Source organism: Protopterus annectens, chromosome 4.part0, assembly GCF_019279795.1.
Source record: "Protopterus annectens isolate FY-2018-M chromosome 4.part0, PAN1.0, whole genome shotgun sequence".
Taxonomy (NCBI): domain Eukaryota; kingdom Metazoa; phylum Chordata; order Ceratodontiformes; family Protopteridae; genus Protopterus; species Protopterus annectens.
In genome coordinates, this window is record NC_056733.1 from 1399424908 (window position 1) to 1399452199 (window position 27292).

At 44.3% G+C, this 27292-nt stretch overlaps 1 protein-coding gene across 1 annotated transcript in view; it reads right to left on the minus strand.

Annotated features, from left to right (window-relative positions):
• CAMLG (calcium modulating ligand) overlaps positions 1-27292 on the minus strand; it is a 203964-nt gene that overhangs the window by 85953 nt on the left and 90719 nt on the right. Inside the window, exon 2 of the mRNA XM_044069233.1 lies at positions 19771-20240. Coding sequence (XP_043925168.1) covers positions 19771-20240 — 470 coding nt within the window. The remainder of the gene's footprint in view (positions 1-19770; positions 20241-27292) is intronic.

A 27292-nucleotide genomic window follows, 5' to 3' on the forward strand; every position in this document is an offset into this window, starting at 1 on the left:
GGACTCAGGAACCTTGTAGTATCGGTCTGGTTTACTAGGGGCCGGAGGCAGGGAATCAGGGGCCATGCTGGATTCTGAAAACACATCATCAACAATGTCTAGTACAGGAGGTATAGCCAAAGGCCTATGCTGAGGAAGAAGGAAATCCCTAAGCCTCTTTTTGGATTCAGAAAAATCCTGACTTTCCCAGTGGAAATGCTCCCCTTGAGGTATGTACAATTTCTCCAAAAGAATAATCCTCCGGGGGAGGAGCAGAGGGAATGGAATCCTCTGCATCAGAGTCCTCATAAGTAGGTATGGACAAATCCAGGTCATTAGAAGAGTCAGAAGAAACAAAATCCTGTTCAGAAGATTCATAGTCAAGTTCAGCCCTAGGCCTCTTAGAAAGGGGGGGTTGACTACCCCTGATTAGAGTAATTAAATCTTCAGCCATTTTGATCATTTGTTTTTTAGGCATAGGGGCCTGAAAGTACAGTTTTGTACCTACCATAAATGTAGATGTCCGATAGGAATGCATCTGCAGTCCTTACAAATGGGTTGTCCTGTCGTCAGGCAGCCCTTCGGTCGGCCGGATTCCAAAGTCTGGGTCAGGCCTCGGCTGGTGTCGCACTTCACCCGACGTCACAGCTGCAGTTTTTCGGGTATAAAGGCATCAGCCGACGCCATTTTCCTCAGTGTTTCTTGCCCCAGATGCCAGGTGCCCTCTTGGAAGGCTAAATTTGGATAAATGCCAATGATTCCAAATAGTAGAGAGCAAACACAAAAATAAGCATGTATGTACATATATACAAACAAATACACCATAATAGATTCCCCCAGCTAGCTATAAGATGGGCAAATACCCTAGGAGCACCACAGAGGGGAAGGCGGGTGGGTAATCCTGACTGCAGATGCATTCCTATCGGACATCTACATTTATGGTAGGTACAAAACTGCACTATGTCCTTCAAGGATGCATCTGCAGTCCTTACAAATGGGTAGAATACCATAGCCAAACTGGGGGGAGGTGGAAAAATAAAGTTATGGTGTAGTTAGGATCCCTTGCAAAACAGCAGTGGCAAAACCTGCTCGGGATCTAGAGTATAAAGGTAAATTATAATGCTTGGCAAATGTATGCACGGAGCTCCAAGTAGCAGCCTCTAAAATGTCCTTGGTAGCCACTCCTCGTAAGAAGGCTGTGGTAGTGGCTGTAGCCCTTGTAGAGTGAGGCCTGATGTTCTCTGGAGTTTTCTTTCCATGGTAGGAGTAACAAAATCTAATGCAATTTCCTATCCACTTGGAGATTGTCTGTTTTGAAATTGCTTTTCCTTCCCTTCCTGTTGCATATGCTACCAGTAGCTGGTCAGTTTTCTATTGCCCTTGGTTCTGTCCAGGTAGTAGCGTAATTGTCTATGTACATCCAAGGTATGCAGCAGTCTTTCTCCCCTGTTCTGTGGGTTGGGGAAGAATGTAGGTAGGTGGATAGCCTGATTTAAAGAAACTCTGGAAACCACCTTAGGCATAAAGGAAGGATTTGTTCTCATGGACACTCTATCTTGATGGCAGATCAGGAAGGGTTGCACTGCCATTAATGCCTGAAGTTCAGATACCCTTCTTGCTGAAGTGATTGCCAGCAGGAAAGCAGTCTTCCATGATAAGTATTGCAATTCTGCTGTTGCTGCTGGTTCGAAAGGAGGAAGTGTTAATTTTTCTAGCACAAAGTTCAAGTCCCATGCTGGTAATGGTGGCTTCCTAGGTGGCTTTACATTTTTAATTCCTCTCAGAAACTGTCTGAGCAGAGGATGTGAGAAGACAGGAGGATCCAAGTCGTATTCTGCTGAAATAGCTGATGCATGAATGTTGATGGAGGAATAGGACAGGCCTGTGTGGAAGAGCTCTGCCAAGTATTCCAGAATGTTGGCTATGTTTACCAGTGACACATCTTCTCCTTTTGCAGTACTCCAAATGAGGTATCTTTTCCATTTTGCTGAATAATTTTTTTCTTGTTGAGGGTCTGCGAGCCTCAAGGATAATGTCTTTAACCCTTTGGGATAAATTTGGGTTAATTGGTCTTATGCAATGTTCCAGGCAGTCCGCTGCAGAGTTTGCAGGTTTGGATGCAGATTGTTGTAATTGTTCTGTGTTAACAGCAAGGGAACCAGGGGTAGTGGCCATATTTGTTCCCGAGACATGCTCCTCAGTAATGGGTACCAATGTTGCCTTGGCCAGTCTGGAGCTATCAGAATGATCCTTGGACGGTCCTCTTTGATCTTCAATAGCACTTGGTGCATCAAAGGAAGTGGTGGGAATGCATATGCTGTCAGGTTTTTCCAACTGAAGGATAGGGAGTCCACCTTCCAAGCAAGTGGGTGGTACATCCTTGTGCAGAATTTCTTTAGTTGGTGATTGCGTGGGGATGCAAATAAGTCTATTTCTGGGAGTCCCCATTTTCTTGTAATTGTCTTGAAGATGTCCGGATGCAGTATCCATTCGTGGGCATCCGTGGTAGTCCTGCTTAAAATGTCTGCTAGGATGTTTTCTTTTCCTGGTACAAAAATTGCTTTTAACTGAATGTTGTAGCTCAGGGCCACATTCCAGAGATCCAGTGCCATCTGGCAAAGAGGATACGAATGTGTGCCTCCCTGCTTGTTGATGTACCACATGACTGTGGTGTTGTCTGTCCTTATCAGCAATGGACCTTGTTGAAGGAATGGTCTGAATGCCTGAATTGCCAGTTTTACTGCCAGCATTTCCTTTAGATTTATGTGTAGGTGCAGCTGGTTTTGAGACCATAAGCCTTGTATGCACTTGTCCAGCATGTGTGCCCCCCAACCGAGGTCTGAGGCGTCTGTCGTGATGGTTTGGCTTGGTTGAGCACTGTGAAAAGGCAATCCTGTGTTTGATTGACAAGCCTGAGCCCACCATAGGAATTCTTGCTTCAGGCATGGAATAATGGGAATCTGGGTTTCTAAGCTGTGCTTGTGTTGAGACCATAAATTCCTTAGGTACCACTGTAGTTTTCTCATATGCAGCCTGGCATGAGGAACCAATATTATGCAGGATGCCATGAAGCCCAAGGCTTGCAGAACTTTTCTTGCTGTCAGATGGTTCTGTTTTGTTAAGGCCAAGAAGTAGAGAGTAGCTGCTCCTGTTTTTCTACTGTTAGGAATGCCATTTGCCTTGATGTGTCCAACTCTGTACCCAAAAAGGTTATTCTCTGGGATGGTATCAGCCTTGACTTTTTTATATTGACTGTGTATCCCAGGGCTTGTAGCAGATAAATGACCCTTTGTAAATCTTCTGCTAGCTTGCTTTTGTTGTCCGCTTGTATCAGGCAGTCGTCCAGGTATGGGTAGATTTGGATTCCCTGAAGCCTGCAATGAGCAATTACTGATGCCAGGCATTTCGTGAACACTCTGGGTGCAGTAGATAAGCCAAAGGGCAATGCTGAGAATTGATAATGCTCTGATCCTGCAAGAAATCTGAGGTATCTTCTGCAGTTTGGTCGTATGGGGACGTGCAGGTATGCCTCCTTGAGATCTAGAGTCACCAGCCAAGACTCCTTGCCCAGCATGGGAAGAAGCTGCTGTAGGGTCAGCATTTTGAATTTTGGAACGATGAGGAATGTGTTTAAAGTGGACAAGTCGAGAATAGGTCTCCATTTGCCTTCTTTTCTTGGTACCAGGAAGAGTCTGGAGTAAAATCCCTTGCCCTGCTCCCTAGATGGTACCTTTTCTACAGCTCTCATCCTTAATAATTGGGAAATCTGTTTTTGTGCTTCCGTCTTTTGATTTGGAGGTAGATTTGGCATTCCTCTCTTCCCTGGTAGAGTATGGAAGTGAAACCTGTAACCTTGGTCTATTATCTGTAAAATCCAGTTGTCTCTTGTGATGTAATGCCAGTTTGTTGTAAATAAGGCTAGCTTCCTGCCTAAGGGTGCTTGCAGTTGTTCCCTGGTAGGCGGTGCCAGAGCCAAGTCACTGTGATTGACCAGTAGTTGTGGTGGTGGCTGTGTCTGTGGCTGTGCCTCGCTGGTTGTTGCCCTGCCACTGGCGTCCTCTGTAAGCACCCCTGGATTGGCTTCTGCCTCTTGAACGCCTATTCCTGCCTCTCTGAGTTCTGGAGGAGTCTGGAAAGGACCAATTCTTGGAGGGCCAATTCCTGCTAAACCTCGGAGGTTGGACCTGTAAGAAATCTTTTACTGTTTGGACAGATTTTGCCTTCTCTTCCATCTTCTTCAGTACTTGTTGTGCTGGAGAGCCAAACAAATTGATCTTATCCATAGGAGCATCCAATAGTTTTGATATGATATGGTCTGGTAATGCCTGTTCTTTTAGCCATGCATGCCTTCTGAGGACTGTGCCAGTCATGGCTGATCTAAAGGAAGCCTCCAGCGCATCATAGCCACATTTTAGGGAATGGTTACTGACTTGTTGAATGTTATGTACCATTTCCTGCACATATTTCTTGTCTACTGTTTCATCTGAAGACACTTTTTTGGTTAACTGATCTAGCAAAAATTCTTGATACTGCATCATGTGAAATTGACAGTTCAAGGCCCTAGCTGAAAGAGTAGCAGAAGTGTAAACTTTTTTACCCCATCTCTCTAAGGATCTGGATTCCCTTTCAGAGGGGAGGGGGTTTTTGGTAGAGGAGGCTGCTACAGCCTTAGATCCTTGGGGGATGGTCTCTGGATCTGCAAGGGGAGCCTTATACAGGTGGTAATGTGTGTCTGGGACCCTGTAGAATCTATCGGGCTTAACAGGGGCCGGAGGCAGAGAATCAGGAGCAGAGCAGGCATCATTAAATGCATCATCTACAACAGAAAGAACTGGAGGAATGGCTAAAGGCCTATGTTGAGGTAAATGCAGAAAAGTTCTAAGCCTTTTTCTGGAATCTGAAAAATCCTGGCCCTGCCACTGAAATTGTTCCCTCATAGCATGCAGGGTTTCCCCAAAGGAAAATTCCTCAGGCGGAGAGGCAGAAGGAATGGACTCTTCACCATCAGAGTCTTCATAAGGGGAGTATGGGGCCTCCGGAGGGTCTGTATCATTTGAGTCATCAGAGGAATCATCTGTAGACACTGGCTCAGGGGGCTCAGCTCTGGGCCTCTTCTCTGGAGGCGGGTGAGAGGCCCTGTCTGGTTGAGGTCGGAAGAGGCCTCGGCTGAAGGAAAGTTTACGGCTGAAGGAGGGACCGCTAGCTCGGTTTCAGCCGAAACCGAGACACTCGCGGTTGGCTTAACCGCGGTTTCGGCCGAAACCGCGGACCGCGAGTGTCGGTCCTTTTCCTTGCGTTTCTTAGATATTTGCGAAGTCGGAGGATCCGACGGCATAATATAAGCAAAATCGGAGCAGAAAAACTCCTCAGCAAACTCCGACCGACGTCTAAGCGTCCGCCGGTTAAAAGAAGCACAGGTTAGACAAGCTGCGACGTCGTGGTCTGGGCCTAGACAAGGTAAGCAGTAAGAGTGGAAATCTTTATGAGGTATTTGTTTCCCACAAGTTAAACAGTTATTCACTTTTTCTGACCTCGGCTGAGGCAAGAAAGAGTCCCCAACAGGGTACTTAGCTTTTTAGAAGTCTTCGAAGTAGTATTCGGTAGTAGTAATCTCTGGTTCTGACCAACCGGCACTTGCGAACAGCTTCTGCTTCGGGCGCCACGCGGCAAGAAAGACTTAGGAAAATGGCGTCGGCTGATGCCTTTATACCCGAAAAACTGCAGCTGTGACGTCGGGTGAAGTGCGACACCAGCCGAGGCCAGACCCAGACTTTGGAATCCGGCCGACCGAAGGGCTGCCTGACGACAGGACAACCCATTTGTAAGGACTGCAGATGCATCCTTGAAGGACATCATGTGGCATGGGTGTCCTTTTTTTTAGGCATAGATCGAGATTTAGGCCTTAGTATTGAAGGTGGAGTCTGTTTAATATGCAAATCTGTAGGCCTGAATACACCCTCAGAAGCCGGTGCCTGCACAGCAGCTCCGGACCCATCCAAGGAAGAGACATCCGCGGGTTCCTTAGGTGAAGCATCTCGCGGCATACTGGACTCCGAATGGGTCTCAGTAGAGGCCTGTGAATCAGTACTAGTGGATATCAGGGGCTACGAAAGCACCTCACTGAGTACCAGCGAACAGGCGACTAGCTTAGGAGAAGAGTTGTTGGCAGCTTTGGACCTCAACAGCCTGTCTCTGTCTTTTTCTTTGCATTTTTTCAGTATTGCGGTAGTCGGATGGCTAACCAATGTCATTTCTGGATAATTAAACTGAGAACCGAAATATTTAGAAGCAAAAATGTACTGATGACGGATTGTGCGCTGATTAAATAAAGCACAAAACTGACAGCAAGGTACGTCGTGGTCAAGGCCTAGGCAAAGAATACAGTACAAATGAAAATCCTTATGAGGTATTTGCTTCCTACAAGTAATACAATTATTAAGTTTTACTGACATCGGTAAGGAGCAAGAAAAAGCTTCCCCAATGGGGTACTTAGCTTTTAGTTGAAGACTTCAGTTCGGAAACTCAAAAACGAAAATTTCAGGAGTCGGACGATCGGCACTTGCGAACTGCTTCTGCTTCAGGCACCGCACGGCAAGAAAGAGTGAGGTAATGACGTCGGCTGCATGTTTTATAGCCCTGACGACCTGACGTCGTGGAAGAAGGGACAGCAACTGATGCAGGACCCAAGACTTTGTTAATCAGGCTGACTAAGGGCAACCTGCCAGCAGATTACCCAAATGTAATGACTACAACAGTGAAACACGAAGAAAGTACAGTTTTGTACCTACCATAAATGTAGATGTTCGAGTGGTTATGCTGCTGCAGTCATCACACTTGAGTTATCCTGCTGTCAGGCGGTCCCGCAGTCGGCCTGAATTCCAAAGCCTTGGTCCAGCGTCGGTTGTCGTCGCTTCTTCCCTGACGTCAGTGCGGCAGGGGTATAAAAGAGGCAGCCGACGCCATTTTCTTCAGTTTTTCTTGCCCCAGATGTCAGGTGCCCCAAACTAAGAAGGCAAAATAAGAAGCTTGTAAAACATACCTTAGTGCAAAACAATGGTACTAGTTGTAAGCAAATACACCATATAGACATGCATAGGTTGAAGTACATGGAGGTATAAGAAAAGCCTTGTTAGGTAGAGGGGATGGAGGGAGGGTAACCTGGACTGCAGCAGCATAACCACTCGAACATCTACATTTATGGTAGGTACAAAACTGTACTATGTTCATCATACTATGCTGCTGCAGTCATCATACTTGGGTAGAGTCCCAAAGCTATGGTTGGGTGGTAGGAGCTAAACTGGGTTAGGTGCAGCTAAGATGCCCTGCAGAACTGCAGTGGCAAACCCAGCTCTGGTTTTTGAGTACAGAGGAAGGTGGTAATGCTTGGTGAAGGTGTGCACTGAACTCCAGGTAGCTGCCTCCAGAATGTCCTTTGTTGGGGCTCCTCGGAGGAAGGCTGCTGAGGTTGCTGTAGCCCTGGTGGAGTGAGACCTAATACTAGCAGGCACTGCTTTCCCATGGTGTGAGTAGCAAAAGCGGATGCAATGTGCTATCCATTTGGAGATGGTCTGTTTTGAAATAGCCTTTCCTTCTGAGCCTGGTGCATAGGATACAAGGAGTTGGTCAGATTTTCTGAAGGCCTTTGTCCTGTCCAAATAGTAACGTAACTGTCTGTGAATGTCCAAAGAGTGAAGGAGTCTTTCTCCTTTATTCTGTGGGTTTGGATAAAAGGTGGGCAAGTGTATGGTCTGATTGAGAGCCACACTGGATACTACCTTTGGCATGAAGGAAGGGTTGGTGCGTAAAGATACTCTGTCCCGATGGAAAATTATGAAAGGTTCCACTGCCATAAGTGCCTGCAGTTCCGAGACTCTGCATGCTGAGGCGATAGCCAGCAGCAGGGCTGTCTTCCATGACAAGTATTGAAGCTCTGCTGAAAAGGCTGGTTCGAAAGGAGGAAGTGTTAACTTTTCCAGAACAAAATTTAGATCCCAAGTTGGAGTAGGTGGTTTTCTGGGGATCTTATATTTTTTGCCCCTCTGAGAAACTGCCTTAGCAAATGATGAGAGAAAAAAGGAGGAACCGTATCATATTGAGCTGAAATGGCTGAAGCATGGATCTTTATGGATGAGAAAGAAAGGCCTTTGTGTAGCATCTCAGTTAGATATTGGAGTATGTGCGGAATATTTGGGATGCCAGGATTTAGGCTTCTGGCCTGGCTCCATACACAAAATCTTTTCCATTTGTGTGAGTAAGTTTTTCTGGTGCTGGGCCTCCTGGCCTCCAAAATGACATTCTGGACGTCCTTTGAGAGAAGTGTTGTTTGATAATTTAAGGTATTTTCCATGCAGCTAGATTTAAGGTCCTTAGCTGACTGTGAAGGATCTGAGAGTTTTGTTGGGTTAACAGCAGAGGGAATTGAGGTAAGATCCATGGAGGGCTGTGAGCCAAGTTTCGTAGTAGTGGGTACCAGTGTTGACGTGGCCAGTCCGGGGCAATGAGGATCATCTGTGGTCTCTCTGATCTGGTTTTCAGTAATACCTGGGTGAGTAGAGGCAGAGGTGGGAAGGCGTAGATTGACAATGCTGTCCAACTGAATGATAGGGCATCCACTTTCCAGGCCAGGGGATGGTAAGTCCTTGTGCAAAATTTTTGTAGCTGGCAATTGTTGGTTGAGGCAAACAGATCTATGTCTGGTGTTCCCCACCTTTGAGTTATCATTGAGAATACTTGTGGGTGTAGTCTCCACTCGTGAGGGTCTGTCAAATTTCTGCTCAACTTGTCTGCCAAAATGTTTTCTTTTCCTGGCAGGAATTGTGCTTGCAGTTGTACTTGGTAAGTCAATGCTGTGTTCCACAAGTCCATTGCCTGTCTGCCTAGTGGGTAGGAGTGTGTCCCTCCTTGTTTGTTTATGTACCACATAACTGTGGTGTTGTCCGTCCTTATTAGAAGTTGTCCTGGATGCAAAAGGTCCTTGAAGGCTGTTAGTGCATTTTTTACAGCTAGCATCTCCTTTTGATTGATGTGTAGTTGCCTTTGGTTTGCAGACCATTTGCCCTGTATGCATTGCCCTGCCATGTGTGCACCCCAGGCGTAGTCTGATGAATCTGTTGTCAAGGTTTGGTTTGGTGGAGGTGAGACAAAAGGAAGGCCCTTGTTTGCTTGGCATGCTTGAGCCCACCATAGAAACTCTTTTTGAAGGTAGGGAATGAGAGTTATAGTTGCTTCGAGGCTGTGTCTGTGTTGGGACCAAACACTTTTTAGGTACCACTGTAGTTTTCTCATATGCAGCCTTGCATATGCAGTTAGTTGAATGCAGGATGCCATGTACCCCAATGCCTGCAGGAATTTCCTTGCAGTGAGCTGGGTAGAAGTTGCCATCTTTTTGAAGTACTGAGCCAGTTGTTTTTGCTTGTCTGGCGTGAGGTAAGCCATCTGGGCTGTTGTATTCAAGCTGGCACCCAGGAAAATTATTTCTTGTGAGGGTATTAGTTTTGACTTCTTTTTGTTTACTGTGTACCCTAGGCAACTTAGCAACTTTGTTACAAATGCCAGATGCTGTAGTAGGATGTCTTTGCTGTCCGCTTGGATCAGGCAGTCGTCCAGGTATGGATAAATTTGTATTCCTCGCTGTCTGCAGTATGCAATTACTGATGCCAGGCATTTCGTGAATACTCTGGGCGCAGTAGATAAGCCAAAGAGCAATGCAGAGAATTGATAATGCGTTGTGCCTGCTAAAAATCTGAGGTATCTTCTGCAATCTTGTCTGATAGGGACATGCAGGTATGCCTCTTGGAGGTCCAACGTTACCAGCCAAGACTCCTTGCCCAGCATGGGAAGAAGCTGCTGTAGTGTGAGCATTTTGAATTTGGGAATGTCCAGGTACGCGTTTAGAATTGAAAGGTCTAAGATGGGTCTCCAGGCTTTGTCCTTTCTTGGTACAGTCTTGAGTAAAATCCTTGACCTTGCTCTTTTGCAGGTACCTTTTGAATTGCTTTCATGTTCATGAGAGCTGAAATTTGCTTTTGTGCCTCTGCCCATTGGTTTGTTGGCAGATTTGGCATGCCTCTCATCCGTGGTAAAGTCTGAAAATGAAATCTGTAGCCTCGGGTAATAATATCCAGAACCCATTTGTCCTCTGTAATGATGTGCCAATTTTGTGGGAAAAGAGCCAGTTTTCCTCCTAGAGGTGCTGCCTGGGCAATTTTGCTTGGCAGGCGAAGAGGAAAGTCATTGAGTTTGTTTTCTGTAGGGTTGAGATCTGTCGTCTCCCCCTCTTTGAGTTGCTGTTTGCCATTGTCTAGACCTGAAGGTACCCTGTGCCTCGCCTCTGCCCCTAGGGCGTCTGTACCTGCCCCTTTGGGGTCTGTCTGAAGCAGGAAAGGACCAGTTTTTTGATGGCCAGTTTCTGCTGAAGCGAGGAGGTTGTACCTGTAAAAAATCTTTAACTGTTTGCATTGATTTTGCCTTTTCTTCCATCTTCTTTAAAACTTCCTCTGTTCTGACACCAAATTAACACATCCTTTTGCAGTTGAGCATCCAGTAACTTTGCTTTGACATGTTCTGGTAAGGTCTGCTCTTTTAGCCAAGCATGTCTACGTATTACAGACCCTGTGACTGCTGCTCTACATGAGGCCTCCAAAGAATCAAAACCACCTGCAAGGTATGTTTTCCCACTTGTTCTGCTGCATGCAACAAATCTTGCATCCCTTTGAAATCTAGTTGATCTGTTTGAGGGATCATTTTCTGTTTTAACTGAGTAAGCAAGTACTGCTGGTATTTAATCATGTGGAATTGGCAGTTTAATGCCCTCATGGCCAAAGTGGCAGAGGTATACACTTTTTCCCCCATCTTTCTAATGCCCTGGAATCTCTTTCCGCAGGTAGTGGATTCTTAGCAGTAGAGGCCTTAACCCCTTTGGGACCCTGGGAAATGGTTTCTGGGTCTGCAGCAGGGCTTTATATAAAAACTTGTGAGAGTCAGGGACTCGATAGTATCTGTCTGGTTTAGGTGGTGCTGGAGGTAAGGAATCTGGATTTAGACTGGAGTCAGTGTAGACATCATCCAGAATGTCCAAAACAGGAGGAATGGCTAGGGGTCTATGCTGAGGCAAAAGAAGAAACTCACGGAGTCTTTTCTTGGAGTCAGAGTAATCTTGTCCTTCCCAGTGGAAATGCTCTCTCATGGTGTGCAGGGTTTCCCCAAAAGAGAAGTCTTCAGGGGGGGAAACAGAGGGAACAGACTCCTCAGCATCGGAGTCTTCATAGAGAGGGAAGGGGTAATCCTGTTCCTCAGAGTCTGATGAGGAAATGGATTCCTGATCAGAAGGAGGTAAATCTTCCTCCAGTCTAGGCCTTTTGTCAGGAGGGGGTTGGGAACCTCTGATAAGGGTAATCAGATCCTCCGCCATTTTGAGCATCTGTTTTTTTAGGCATAGGGGCCTGTATGGGAGTCTGTGGACTCGGTTTCTTAAGCTTTGGAAGCTTAGCGTATGACTTAACTGAAAGGGTCGTCGGTTTAAAAGACGCCTTCTGAAACCGAAGGCCTGTCCATAGTCTCCGGATCGCCGCCAGGGCTGGCGTCCACGAGTTGAGGAGGAACCGGCTCCAGTGGCCCAGTAGATTCTGACTGAGAGGTAGTCGTATTTTCTAAATCTTTGGTAGTCAGGGGCTGCGTAGGCGCCTCACTGAGAACCGAAGATCCGGTGGCAGGCCTAACCGAGACCTCGGTATCTGGTCTAGGTCTAGGCTGCCGGTCTTTGTCCTTGCGTTTTTTAAACATAGCGGTAGTCGGAGGTTCCGACGACATAATGTAGTTGAATTTTCTGCCAAAATAATGTCGGGCGGTATCAGCCCGACACTTAATAATGCGTTTATTGAACCTAGCGCAAAACCGACAACCAGAAATGTCGTGGTCTGGGCCTAGGCAAGGGATACAATAAGAATGAAAATCCTTATGAGGTATTTGCTTCCCACAAGAAATACAATTATTAACTTTGTCTGACATCGGTCTGAGGCAAGAAAAGTTTCCACAACGGGGTACTTAGCTTTATAGAAGACTTCGGCTGAAATTCTGTTCGAAAATCTCAAGAGCTGGCCGACCGGCACTTGCGAACTGCTTCTGCTTTGGGCACCGCGCGGCAAGATAGACTGAAGAAAATGGCGTCGGCTGCCTCTTTTATACCCCTGCCGCATTGACGTCAGGGAAGAAGCGACGACAACCGACGCCGGACCAAGGTTTTGGAATTCAGGCCGACTGCGGGACCGCCTGACGGCAGGATACCCCAAGTGTGATGACTGCAGCAGCATAGCACGATGAACATCATCACAGTCCTCATCAGACTTATCATTCCCTTAAACAACAGAAAGGTCTCTACCCAGACCAGCATTACAGCCATGTATGTTAACAGACAGAAAGTACAGTTGTGTACACTTACCATAAATGTAGATGTTAGAGTGTATTCACTGTTGCAGTCATCACACTTGGGTTATCTGCCTGCAGGTAGCCCGCAGTCGGCCCGAATACCAGAGTCTTGGGATTTCTGCATTGGATGCTGTCGCCTTTTCCATGATGTCAGGTTGTCAGGAGTATAAAACATGCAGCCGATGCCATTACAACAGTTTTTCTTGTCCCAGATGTCAGGAGCCCCCAAAATAGGAAGCTATTACATCGTGTGGAACACCTCCAGTAAAAAGTAAATACTCCTGCCATAACAGATGGCCATAGAGACAATAGGTAGAAAGGAAATTATAGAGAAAGCCAGGGGGCTGGAGGGAGGGAAACCAGGACTGCAACAGTGTATACACTCAAACATCTACATTTATGGTAAGTGTACACAACTGTACTATGTTCTTCGTGTTTCACTATTGCGGTCATCACACTTGGGTTGATTCCCAAAGCTGAGGAAGGGTGGAGGCAGTCAAGAAGTGTTAGGCTGGCTAGCAGGCCTTGTAAGACTGCTGTAGCAAATTCAGCTCTGGATTTAGAAAAAATAGGTAAGTGGTAATGCTTGGCGAAGGTGTGTACAGAACTCCAGGTTGCAGCTTCCAGGATGTCCCTGGTAGGGACTCCCCTGAGAAATGCTGTAGAGAATGAAGTAGCTCTAGTGGAATGAGTTCTGATCCCCAAAGGGGTAGGTTTTCCATGGTGCTTGTAGCAGAAATGGATGCAGTGTGCTATCCATTTGGAAATGGTTTGCTTCGAAATGGCTTTGCCCTCAGCCCCTGTAGCAAAGCTGACTAGCAGCTGGTCAGATTTTCTGAAAGGCTTAGTCCTATCAAGGTAAAACCTGAGCTGTCTGTGCATGTCCAAGGAGTGCAGGATCCTTTCCCCATTATTCTGAGGATTAGGGAAACAGGTTGGCAAAAGGATGGATTGGTTTAAAGCCACACTGGATACCACACCTTGGGCATAAAGGAAGGGTTAGTCCTGAGGAAAACCCTGTCAGCATGGAAAATAATAAAGGGCTCCACCACCATTAGTGCCTGTAACTCAGTCACACTTCTTGCTGAAGTAATAGACAGAAGTAGGGCTGTTTTCCAAGAGAGGGATTTTAACTCTGCTGAAGCAGCAGGTTCAAAAGGGGGGGGGAGTGTAAGCTTCTCCAGTACAAAGTTAAGGTCCCAGGCCTGGGTGGGAGCTCTCCTACAGGGCCTTAAATTCCTAGCTCCTCTCAGGAACAGTCTGATGAGAGGGTGACAAAAGAGAGGAGGCTCAGTATTATAATGAACTGAGATGGCAGAGGCATGAATCTTAACTGAAGAGAAGGACAGGCCTTTGTGGAGCAGTTCTGTTAGGTAATTTAGGATTTGAGGTAAGTTGGGCACAGTTGTGTCCATTCCCTGAGACTGGCTCCAAGAGCAGTATCTTTTCCACTTTTCTGAATAGGATTTCCTAGTACTAGGCCTCCTTGCCTCAAGGATGACATCCAGCACCTGTTTACTATGAGTTGCTGGTGAAGTGTTCAGGGGATGAGCCAGGCTGCTAGGTTCAGGGTTTGCAGCTGAGGATGCAAAATCTGGCCCTCCTGCTGGGACAGCAGGGAAGGGATCTGAGACAGGTGCCATGGTGGCACTACTGTCAGACTGTGTAAAAGTGGGTACCAGTGTTGGCGTGGCCAGTCTGGTACAATCAGAATTGTCCTTGGCGTGTCCTGTTTGATCTTTAGTAGAACCTTCAAGAGGAGAGGCAGAGGGGGAAGGACATAGATTGAGAGGTTTTCCCATGTAAAGGACAGGGCAACCACTTTCCGTGCTTGGCTGTGGGGAGTTCTGGTGCAATATTTTCTCAACTGATAATTCTGCGGGGAAGCAAAGAGGTCCACCTCTGGTGTCCCCCAACTGTGGATCAGAAGCTTGAATGATATGGGTTCCAGTTTCCACTCATGTGGGTCCATTAGATTTCTGCTTAAGTAGTCTGCCAGTGAATTTAGTTTGCCTGGCAGGAACTGAGCTTGCAGGTGCACTTGACTGCTCAAGGCTGTGTTCCACAGAACCATGGCTAACCTGCAGAGTGGGTAGGAATGGGTTCCCCCCTGCTTGTTTATGTACCACATAACTGTGGTGTTGTCTGTCTTTATCAATAGTTGCCCTGGAAGAATAAGGTATTTGAAGGCTGTCAGTGCCTTCTGTACAGCTAACATTTCTTTCTGATTGATATGCATGTGGATTTGTTTTGATCTCCATTTGCCTTGAATGCATTTTCCTGGCATGTGAGCCCCCACATGCATAGACTGATGCGTCTGTTGTTAGGGTTTGGGCAGCAGGGGGTTGAGTGAAAGGGAGTCCCTTGTTGTGGTAGCAGGCCTCTGCCCACCAAAGGAACTCTGTCCTTCGGCAAGGAATGATAGGAATCATTGTTTTCAGGTCCTGAGAATGTTGACACCAGAGACTTTTTAAGTACCACTGAAGTTTCCTCATATGCAGTCTTGCATATGGAACTAGTAGAATGCATGAGGTCATGAACCCTAGGGCTTGCAGTATTTTTCTTGCAGACAGCTGGGTTTGGGTGCCCAGTAGATTGAAGTAGTTTGTCAAATAAATCTGTTTTTCTGGAGTGAGGAATGCCATCTGGGAAGTTGTGCTCAAGCTTGCTCCCAGAAATACAATCTTTTGGCTGGGTACCAGATGTGATTTCTTTTCATTGATGGTATACCCCAGTGAAGTTAGAAGTCTCTTTACAAATGTCAGGTGCTGAAGTAGCAATTCCTGACTGTCCGCCTGAATCAGGCAATCGTCCAAGTATGGGTAAATTTGAATTTTTCTCTGCCTGCAATATGCAATGGCTGGAGCTAGGCATTTTGTGAATACTCTGGGCACAGTAGATAAGCCAAAGGGAAGTGCAGAGAACTGGTAGTGCACAGAGCCTGCTCTGAAATGTAGATATTTCCTGCAAGATTCCCTTATGGGGATGTGCAGATAAGCTTCTTTTAAGACTAGGGAGGCTAGCCAGGAGTCCTTGGCTAGCATAGGAAACAGCTGTTGGAGCGTAAGCATTTTAAATCTTGGAACCACCAGGAAGGTGTTGAGAATAGACAGTTCCAGGATAGGGCACCAAGATTTTTCTTTTCTGGGCATCAGAAACAGTCTGGAGTAAAAACCTTATCCCCTTTGCTCTGTTGGGACAGGTTGAATAGCCTTGATACTGAGAAGAGAAAGTACTTGCTTTTAGGCCTCTGCCCACTGGTTTGGGGGGAGGTCTAGCCATCCGTTTGGGGTTGGCAGTGAGTGGAAGTAGAATCTGTATCCCTGGGATACAATGTTCAAGACCCATCTGTCCTGGATAATGTACTCCCAGTTTTTTGAGTGCAGGGCTAGTTTTCCTCCTAAGGGTGCAAGTACTTGGGCAAGGCTTGGAAGGGTGAAGGACAAGTCATTGTGAACTTTATCCATAGGATAGTGGCTTACTACTCCCCGACTTTGATGTGGGAGCACTCCATTGTTTAGATCTGTGCATTCCCTGAGACTGTAGTCTTGGTGGTCTGCTGCCCCTGGGTTCGGACTGAGAAAGTCTGGGAGGGACTGGGAAAGACCAGTTTTTAGAAGGCCAATGCCTACTGAATCTAGGTGGCTGTACCTGTAGGAAATCTTTAACAGTTTGCATAGATTTAGCTTTTTCCTCCATCTTTTTGAGGATGACTTTTGCTTTGGTGCCAAACAGACGTTCTTGGTTTAATGGAGCATCTAGTAATTTTGCTTTGACATGGTCTGGCAAGATTTGTTCCTTAAGCCAAGGACGCCTTCTAAAACAGACCCAGTGACAGCAGCCCTGCAAGATGCTTCTAAGGCATCAAATCCACACTGCAAAGTATGTTTTCCAGCTTGGTTAGCAGAATGCATTAACTCTTGTAAATCTATATGTTCTGCACAATCAGGAATCAACATCATTTTTTGTTTAATTAGTTCCATAACATGTTGCTGATATTTTAACATGTGAAACTGGCAATTCAGAGCCCTGATGGCAAGAGTAGCAGAGGTGTATATCTTCTTACCCCATCTGTCCAAAGTCCTAGAATCCCTGCCTGAAGGGGTAGGGTTTTTGGCTGTAGTAGCCTTAATGCCTTTATGTCCCTGGGAAATGGTCTCTGGGTCCGCAGTAGGATTCTTAAAGAGAAATTTGTGAGTCGGGTACTCTGTAGAACCTGTCAGGTTTTCTAGGAGCTGGTGGTAAGGTGTCAAGGGTAACACTGGACTGCAAGAAGACATCATCTACAATATCCAGGACAGGGCATATAGCTAAAGGCCTGTGCTGAGGCAAATTAAAAATTCCCCGAGTCTCTTTTTTGGACTGAGCATAGTCCTGGCATTCCCAGCTGAAATGCTCTCTTAAGCTATGCAAGATTTCACCAAAAGAAAAATCCTCTGGAGGGGAGGCAGAGGGAATGGATTCCTCTTTATCTGAATCCTCATAGGTAGATAAGGTTATGTCCTGGTAATCAGAAGGGTCAGATCCCTCAGACTCCTGGTCTGTAGAATCAGAAGGAAATTCAATTCTTTGTCTTTTGGCTGGGGAAGGCTGGCTTCCCCTAATTAGAGTAATAAGGTCTTCAGCCATTCTAAGCATTTGTTTTTGTGGCACAGGAGCTTGAGCATGTGCTTTGGGTGTCGTTTTTCTAGGCATAGTGCGAACTCTGGGCCTGAGAAACTAGGTGGTTTTAGTTGGAAATGAAGTCAGTTTAACATGAATATCGGTAGGTCGAAATACACCCTCAGAAGCTGGTGCCTGCACAGCAGCTCCAGATCCATCCAAGGTAGAGACATCTGCAGGTTCCATAGTCGAAGAAGCATCTTGCGGCATACCAGACTCTGAATGGATCTCAGCAGAGGCATGCGAATCTGTAGAAGCAGGAATCAGGGGCTGCAAAGGCACCTCACTGAGTACCAGCAGACTGTGGACTAGCTTAACAGAAGTGTCGTCGGCAGTTTTTAACCTATGCGGTGTGTCTCTATCTTTGTGCTTTTTAGGAAGATCAGTAGTCGGATGGCTTACCGAAGCCATTTCGGAATACGGAGAATGCGAGTGAAAGAATTTAGCTACAAAAATAGCCAGACGACAAATGGTTCGGGCGTTAAACAAGGCTCAAAACCGTCGTGGTCTGGGCCTAAACAGGTGACGCAGTAAGAATGAAAATCTCTGTGAGGTATTTGCTTTCCACAGACGAGACAATTGTTAACTTTTTCAGACATTGGTTAGAGCAAGAAAAAAGAATACCCAACAGGGTACTTAGCTTTAAAAGACTTCAGGTCTGAAACTCGAAAAAACGAAAATTTCAGGTAGCGACCAGCACTTGCGAAATGCTTCGGGCTCCTTCTCAGCAAGAAAGACTGATGTAATGACATTGGCTGCATGTTTTATACCCCCTGACGACCTGACATCATGGAAGAGGTGACAGCATCAGACACAGAAATCCCAAGACTCTGGTATTTGGGCCGAATGAGGGCTACCTGCAAGCAGACAAGCCAAGTGTAATGACTGCAACAGTGAAACACGAAGAACATCTACCTGTCTACAGAACATTCTTCTTGTCAGAGAGAGTAAAATCTCCACGGTACATTTAAATAAGTTAACTTGCATTAAAATCACAATCCAATATTAAAAACACAAACAGCAGAGCCATCACATAGGAAATAATGTATAAATGCTGAAAAAATCCATGTTCTGCAACATATTCCTGTCAAAAGATGAAAATAAAGCAGAGTAACAACAGAAGACAAGATTAACATTCCCAGTTCGGACTGCACAAGACAGCTCCTAGAGTCCATCAGTAAACATACACACTGTATTCCTAAAAGACGTGCTAAAAGTTTCCTCAGAAACAATTAAAAAAAAAAAAAAAGCAAGCACTACTGCAAGCAGAACTTCCAAAAGGAATTACTGTAAACACAGAAATAAATTATTAAAATAAGTATAATTAACTTAAAAACAGAAAGACAGTAATAAATCTAACAATAAAATGAGAAGAAGGGTGTTCACAAATGGGGCCTATCTGAGCAGTAAGCCAGAGAAATCAGCACTGAATCCTGTGAAGAGTCAAAGTACTTTCTACTTTGGATGGCAGAAAAAGATTAAGCACTCACTTCCTTTAACAGTGGAAGGCTTCCCCTCAGGATAAACTCAGCCAATCAAGTGTTACAGGAAGAGAGAGGAAGGCAATCTGAGCTTGTGGAAGCTAGCCAGTATTGGGTTAGCTTAGCAGGTAACCTAAAATGTCACTAAGACAGTGGGAATGATGAACATCTGCAATTGGCTTTTCCCGATTAGGGGTCGCCACAGCGGAACTCCGGTCTGCTAATGACTGGCAGTGGATTTTTACAGTGCCGAGTTGCCAGCCCGATGCCCAACCATCAAAGAAGGTACACCCATTCACGCACGCACCTACCTGCATGTCTTTAGATGTCACTCGACCATGGGGAGGACATGCAGACTCCACACAGAAGGTGCTCCAGCCGAGAATCGAACGGGAGGACCTCTTGTTGTGAGGAGACTATGCTAACCGCTGCACCATCGTGGCCACATCTACATATTAAAATAGATAACCCCAATTTTATTTCATAAAGGGATTCTAACCTTGTTGAAATGCAAGTAGACATAATGACACTAGAGTTGAGAATATTATACTCCAGAACTCAGAACTATGACTTAACTACAACTCATTTGAAGGGTTCATGTTGAAACAAAGGATCACAACTGTGATAATCACAACAGCAAGGCTGTTGATATAAACAGAACAAATATTGGTTTGAGATTGTGGTATCTCAGAGTATTCCACTTCCTGCAAAGTACAGTGAGCTCAGAGTTGGCTATGTAGTAGGGGAACAGATCCCCATGTCATAGGTTCATAGATTAATACTAGGCTAACTGACCTTGCAAGCCATTTTAAGCCTAGCCAATTATCCCTTGTGAAACTCAAACCCTGCACCTTGTGTTTGTAAGGCAAACACCTTAACCATTAGGTCACCCTCCAACCACTACACATGTATATACATCGTAGATGCAAGGAGGTTAAGAGTCCCCTTCAAAAAAAGCTTTAATAACAACTCAACAGTTTTTTTACATTTTTCTGTATACATTTGTCATTTACACTCTTATTTTTTTGCATATGTTGGAGCTGACATTTCCTATAACAAGACCCATTTTAAATGGAATGTCACAATTTTGTGGACCACTGTACACTGATACTGCACTCTCTAATATAACTACAAGATTTGTTTTCTGCCTGTATTCATTTGCTCAAAGTGCCAAATATAAATAGACAAAAATCTCGAAAATAACAGAATTACTATGTCAACTTACCAAATACTTACATACAAACACCCTAACAAAAATGGCAAGCAGTGCACTTCCTACTAGTCTAAACACACGAAATGCATCATAGTCTTCCGCTACATTTTCATTCTCAGAACTTGCTTGTTCATTCATTAGTTGAGTTCTGAGCTTCATTGCCTCTTCAAACTTGGATAAATACTGCTGCAAGCCTTGCCGAGGCGTGTGATGGGCAAGCTCTGATGCTGAATCACCTTTACTACGATGTCTAGGATCAGCACTGCCATCATTAACTTCAGACATCTTACCAAACACATCCCCTTGGTCTACAACATGTGATCCTTTAATAATTCCTGTAATGTTGGGGTGATCAGCGGTCCCTCCTACACCATTCATGGCATCACCAGACATAACACCTTTCCTTGAAATGGATGAAGCAGGGAATGATTCCAATTTATCTTGGTCACGATGATGCCTTATTTCTGTACAACTGTCATTTTCTACAAAAAAAAAAAGTTAACTGTAATTTAAAAACTTTGTAGTCTTCCTCGCTTTTGGACACCCTGTAAAAATATAATGGTAATAAAATAGCGTTTACACAAAAGTTAAATTAAGAAAAAATAACACACTTGTTTGTAACGAATGTGCCAACAATGACATCATCTCCTGGGCTAATCACTTTTTAGTACAGTAATAATACCACTGAGGCAATTTAACTTCTTTGTATGCTGAGAAGCTATGTGAGAAAATAAACAAACATGATCTTCAAAACTAATTGAAGTACAGCTGAGTAAGTAACTTACCATTACAGAAGATGTAAGAAGAGACGACTGCTGCAGTTGCATAAAGTTGTAGGGTATGTATCATGTCAGGAATACTGAATGTCCGTTCAATATACTGAACTATTTTGGGCACATTCCTGGTACAATGTACATCCACCTAAGAGCGAGAAAGTTCAGTTGTATAAAATCTTACCAAAATAAATGTTCTTTCCCTCACTGTTGCAGTATTGTTCACTTAAGGGGTTCCCTGCCATGGGTAGCCCGAAGTCCTGCCAGTATACCAAAGCCTACTGTTAGTTTAAGGTACACCAAATGTCACACACATGCTCCTCACTTACCAGAGGACATGAAGGTGGTATCCAGACATACCATCCTCAAAACTGATTGCCCTAGTAGGAACACCAGGCTAAAGAAACCCAGGAGGTAACCAGTACATCCAGAAAGGAAAAGGACTTGTAGGAAGGAGGGAGGAAGTGAATACTGCAAAAGTGAAGGAAATGGCATCTATTGTTATGGTAAGATTTTACACAACTGAACTATGTCCTTCCATTCATTGATTGCAGTATTCTTCATTTATGGGAGAGTGCCCAAGTTCAAGAAGAAACTTGGGAGGAGGAAGGAGCAGTAGAGCCCTCTAAAATGCCATGAAGAATGGCCCTAGGAAAACCAGCTCTAGGCTCTGGGGATAGCATCCAACTTGTAGTAATTGGTAAAAGTATGCACAGAAGTCCAGGTAGTTGCTTCAAGAATAGAATTAGTATCAACGCTTTGAAAAAAGCACCAGAAGAAGCCGCTGCTCTAGTAGAATGAGTCTTTACAGAAGAAGGAAAGTTCTTACCATGAAAAATATAGGATCATAGGAAGTTACTAGGCTAGAGGCCCTTATAAGTCTACCAAGAATTTAGCCCACATTCTGACAAGTCAGCACCCGATGCCCCTGATCCATATCACATCCACTGGGAACTGAACCCAGAACCTTCTGCATACAAGACAGATGTAATAACCACTAGTCTACAATCATATGTATAACAAAAAGAAACGGCCTTTGAAACCCAAGAATAAATAGTTTGCTTGGCTAGAGCTATTTCCAAGGAGCTAGGATGAAAGCAGACAAACAATTGATCAGATTTTCTAATGGCCACAGTCTTACCCAAATAAAATCTGAGACGGCTATGTATATCCAAAGTATGCAGCACCCCCTCATTGGCAGATTGTGGAGAGGGGAAAAAGAAGGCAAATGAATAGACTGATTAAGTGACAACTAATTAACCACCTTAGGCACAAAAGAAGGATTAGTACACAAGGACACCCTGTCCTTATGAAATATCAAAAAAGGAGAACAAGCCACAAGGGCTTGAAACTCAGACTCCCATCTGGCAGAAGTTAGGGCAAACAAAATAAGTGCACCAAAACCATTGTGCAACGAAGCTGAAGCAGCAGGATAAAAAAAAGTAGCCTGAGTCAACTTCTCCCAAACAAAATTAAGATCCCAGGGAGGAGGAACAAGCTTCCTGGGAGATCTCATATGATAGACACCTTTAAGGAACTGCTTAGCCTCAAATCTAAAAGCCAAAGGAAGAGATAAATGCAGGCAAGCAGAGACAGCGGATAAGTGGGCCCTAATAGAAGAATAGGCCAAACCAGCATTGAGCAACTCACACAAATAAAGAGAGAACCAGAGGAACATCCACAGTAAGTTGGTCCAGGTTACAAGAGAGACACCAAACAGAAAACCTCTTCCATTTGGATAACTAGGATTTTCTAGTAGTGGGCTTCTTGGCCTCCTGCAGGACCCTCAGCATGTTCTCAGGGAAAAAGGTCCCTATGTGGAATCAAAATCCTATCACCCACAGTGTCAGTTGAAGAGTGGACAGGTGGGGATGGATGAGAGATCCCTCGTCTTGTGTGAGTAGGTCCACCCTGTGAGGTAACTTGTGATGATTGTTCTTGGCTAAATGCAGAAGAAAAGGGAACCAATGCTGCTAAAGGGGAGCCACGAACGAGCTTTTGGGAGCATTCTGTTGAATTTTGAACAGGACTTTAGGAATGAGAGGAAGGGGAGGAAGTGCATAAAGAAACAACCCCTTCCAAGAAAAACAGAGGATGTCCACCTTCCACACCAGAGGATCTGGGACTCGGGCACAAAACAGAGGAGGCGGTCTGTTCAGAGGGGAGGCAAATAGATCTATTTGAGAAGTACCCCACTGGTGGACAATGTCCAGAAATGCAACCCTGTGAAGCATCCATTCGTAGGACTGAGTTAAGGACCTGCTCAGAATGTCTGCCACAATATTTTGACCTGAAGGGATGTATACTGCCTGAATAGTCATTAATACTGGACATCAAGATCCCATACAAGGAGTGCCAACCGGCAAAGAAGGTAAGATCTTGTTCCTCCCTGTTTGTTTATATACCACATCACTGTGGTATTGTCTGTGAATACCTTGAGAGGCTCTGGAGAGAAAAAGAGGATAAAAATCCTGAAGAGCCAGCAGAAGAGCTCTCAGCTCTTTGACATGGATGTGCCCCTTCTGCTGAAGATGTGACCACACCACTTGTACCTTCAGAGAACCAAAGCTGCTCCCCATCCCATGTCTGAAGCATCTGTGAACAGTTCTTGAGAGGGACGAAAATGGAGCCCTGGAATTAGAGACAACTGCTGAATCCAATCAAGTTTCTTCTTGAGACAAGGAAGAAGAGGAACTATGAAGTCTAGAGAATATGCATATTGAAGCCAAACTGACTTCAGAAACCAGTGAAACTTTCTCATGTGGAGTTTGGCCAGAGGGAGCATAGGAATGGTGGATACCATGAAACTGAGAGCTCTCAGAAACTCCCTGGCTATAATGGAGGCCAGAGTTTGAAAGAAGGAGATGAGAGTTAAGGCCTTTGGAGGAGGAAGGGGCCAGCATAGGCACCATCTGAATCCTGCAACCAAGAAAGGAATTACCCTGAAAAAGAGCCACAGAAGACTTTTTGAAGTTTATTGTAAACCTCAGGCTTTGAAGAAGGGAAATGGCAAAATGAAGATTTTGCAACAGAATATCTGGAGAGGATGTCTGAAATAGCAGGTTGTCCAAGTAAGGAAATATTTGGATCCCCTGAAGCCTGCAAAAAGGCAATCACAGGAGCGAGGCTTTTTGGGAATACTCTTGGGGCAGTAGAAAGTCCAAAGGGCAAAGCAGAGAACTGAAAATGCCAGGAAGCAAAAAGAGAAATGTAAAAACCTCCTGAAAAGGTGACGGATCGGAATATGGAGATAAGCACCCTTGAGATCCAGAGACACCTTACGGCCTGAGGTTTCAAAAGAGGAAAAATAATCTGAAGGGAAATATTCAAAAAGAGGGCACCTTCAGAAAAGTATTTAGATAAGACAGGTCTAGAATTGGTCTCCAGGTACCCCCTTTTCTGGGCACTACAAACATTCTGGAGTAAAACCCCTCCCCCTTTGAGACACAGGTACCTCTTGAATAGTACACACAAATTCCACCTCGCCAGGGGTGAAAATCACTAATAAAACCAAAAATAAAAAATAAAAAACGTGGAAAAAACAGCACAGTGGCAGGAAAGAGAACCAGCTTTATTCGTGACTAAGCGCTTTCACCTTAAAATGGCATCATCAGAGTCACTAAACATACACATCACTTCCTTTTTATAGTAAAATACACATGACATCAAAGTCACTCAACATATACATCACTTCCTATTTACATTAAAATACACATGACATTAGACATATAAAAACTTAATCGTTGCAATTCTGGTTTAAAATCCTGTGCAGTATAATTGTATTAAATATAAAACCTGTATTAAACATGTTAAAAATACTAAAATGATTTATAAACCACCCTTTTAACATAATTAAAGAATGCATGCTAGCTGAAATAAATATTAAAAGACTTTCATTTGAGAAGGGGTACAATAGAAATGTTGTCATTAATACCTGGATAATTCTTAACATTTAATGTCAATTGTCATTTTGTTTCTCTTCGTTCTAAAATCACTTTAGTATTGCCACCTCTTCCCCTTTTCTTCACTATGTCAATAATAAAAAAAAAGAAACCTCTTAAAATTCTGACATATGACAATGTCTATAAAGGGCACTACTTGTCTTCTTATTTTTAATGTCCCTCACATGCTCGGCAATTCTTTCAATCTCCGTATGGTTTTACCAATATAGAATGCCGAGCATGTGGAACATGTTGCTAGGTATACAACACTTGTATTACATGTTCCCCTACCAGGACATGACAAAGTGTGGGGATAGCCATCCACAACTACATAAGGGCCATTGTTGATAAACTTGCAATAACTGCAAGAACCACACTTGTACATCCTAGAAACATGCCCCTGTCCTGATCCATCTCTCGCAATTCAAGAAGATCCTTGAAATTACTTCCTCTACTGTATACAACCTTTGGTGCTACACCTAACCTCTGTTTAAGATCATCATCAAAGAAATTCTTCCAAGCAGTGTTTAAAATACTGACATGCCTGGGACAATCCTGATTATACTTTAATACCATAACATTATTACCCACCGCATATTTCTTACCGGGGTCAACCACGTTAGATTCTAATGATAAAAATTGGTCTATAGAGTGTAGACCTCTTTCTCCAGATCTCTCTCTTGGTGTTGAGCAACAATCTGAGTGGGTAACCTCTGTTGATAAACATCCCTATGAGTGTGCACAATTCCTTACTGAAATCTTCATCCTGACTAATCAGCCTAGATAGCCTACACATCTGGCCCTTCACCACTCCACATTTCTGATGGGGAGGGTGACAGCTGTTGTAATGCAACAGTCCATTTCAGTAAGTTGGTTTCCTAAAAATTGTGGAGACCAACCTACCATCATTGTTCTTTAACAATATATCCAAATAATCTATTTCTTCAGAACTATGTCTGTAAGTAAACAACAAAAAGTCAGTGCTAAAATCCAAAAAGGCTATAAAATCATCAATTTCAGATATAGGGCCATTCCACAAAATCAGGATGTCATCCAAAAATCTCAAATATTTAACAATCTTAGGCATGTATTTGGATCTAAACACCACTTCCTTCTCCCACTGCAACAGGACCACATTTGCAAAAACTGGAGCAAATTTCGCTCCCATCGCGACACCTGTGGTCTGGCGATAATACTCGCCTTCAAAAAAGTCTAAATTACTATTCAGTACAATTTCCATCAAACTGGTTAAAAAATTAACCTTATTATTAGGAAGCATGCCAGATCCAATTAAACATTCTTCAAATGCCTTGACACCCTTAATATGTGGAATTACAGAAAATAAATTGGTCACATCAATGGCCAAAAAGCTCACATTTTCTAATGTGACTATGTCACGCAACATCTCCAAACAATGCCAAGAATCTCTTATAATGTGATCAACATTTTTAATAATAGGCTTAGTGTAGTGGTCAATATAGGCAGCCAAGGGCTTAGTCTTTGACCCTCTTGAATAGTACCTGGAGTCAAAAGGTCTCGAAGAACCTCTGTGGGAAAAAGGGAAATTGTTCCCAAGGAGGCTGAGGAATGCCCATAAAAGGGGGACAGGATTTGCACACCATGAAACACCCTTGGCGAATAATGGACAGAATCCAAGAATTGTAAGTAATCCGAAGTCAAACAGGAAGAGAAAGAGAAAGGCAAAGAGAAACAGGAATGAGGCTGGGAAGACGGATAGTCACACAGTACCTGGATTTATCAGGAAAGGAAGACATCTGAGTCTTTGAAGTCTGAGTAGCTTTATTAAGAGGAGCCCACTTGCACTATTTTTGCCATGAGTAGGAGGGTGAGATTGCCTGTGAACACAGGCTGGCTTATTAGGGTAGTTTCTCGGAAATGTAGACACAGGAGAGACAAACACATGTTTGAGTTCCTGTAAGCCCTTCCCCTTATCCTGAAGGGATGTAAACAAACCAGCAGCTGCTTCCCCAAACAAATATTTATTATCAAGAAGAGCATCCATCAGCTTAACCTTAATATCATCAGGTAAAGGCTGAAGCCTAAGTCAAGAATATGCCCTCATCACTGAGCCAATATCAGCAGCCTAGAAGAGACATCTGCTGCATCATAACTACACTTAACAGAGTGATGAATGACTTCAGAAAGCCCTAGCAAGGAAAGAGCAGAAGTTTTACCCTCACAGTCTGGGAGATCGGAAATAAGTTGACAAGTCAGAGAAGGAACAGCCAACGCATACCTGGACATAAGGGTCTGATAATTAATAGTCCTAAAAGCCAGGGTAGCTGAAGTGTAAAGCTTCTTACCTAGCCTTTCCATGGTTTTACGGTACATCAGAAGGCAGCAACTTGGGCAAAGGAAGCAACTGAGAAGGCATGTCAGAAGCTACAGACACCACTGAGGGAGCAGCAGCAGGACATTTATACAAAAAGTTGCAATCCTCAGGCACCCTATAAAATCTATCAGGCTTCTTGGGAGCAGGAGGCATCAGGAGCTTTGGAGGCATTGGAAAAAGTATTCAACAAAGCAGCCAAGACAAGAGGAATAGCAAAATATTTTGGAGATACCATCTGCAGCAACTCATAGTACCTCTTACGGATTTCAGAGACTTGAGCACAATCCCATTTAAAAAATTCCATCATCTTAGAGATTGACCCCTGAAAGGAAGTTTTTTCAAAAGGAGTATCAGGACTATTAGATTCCTCTTCCCCATAGTTCAAAGAAGAAGGAATTTGGGAAGAATAAGCAACTGATTCTTCATCAGAATCTGACTCCTCCTCCGAGGAATCTTGTTCCCTAGGC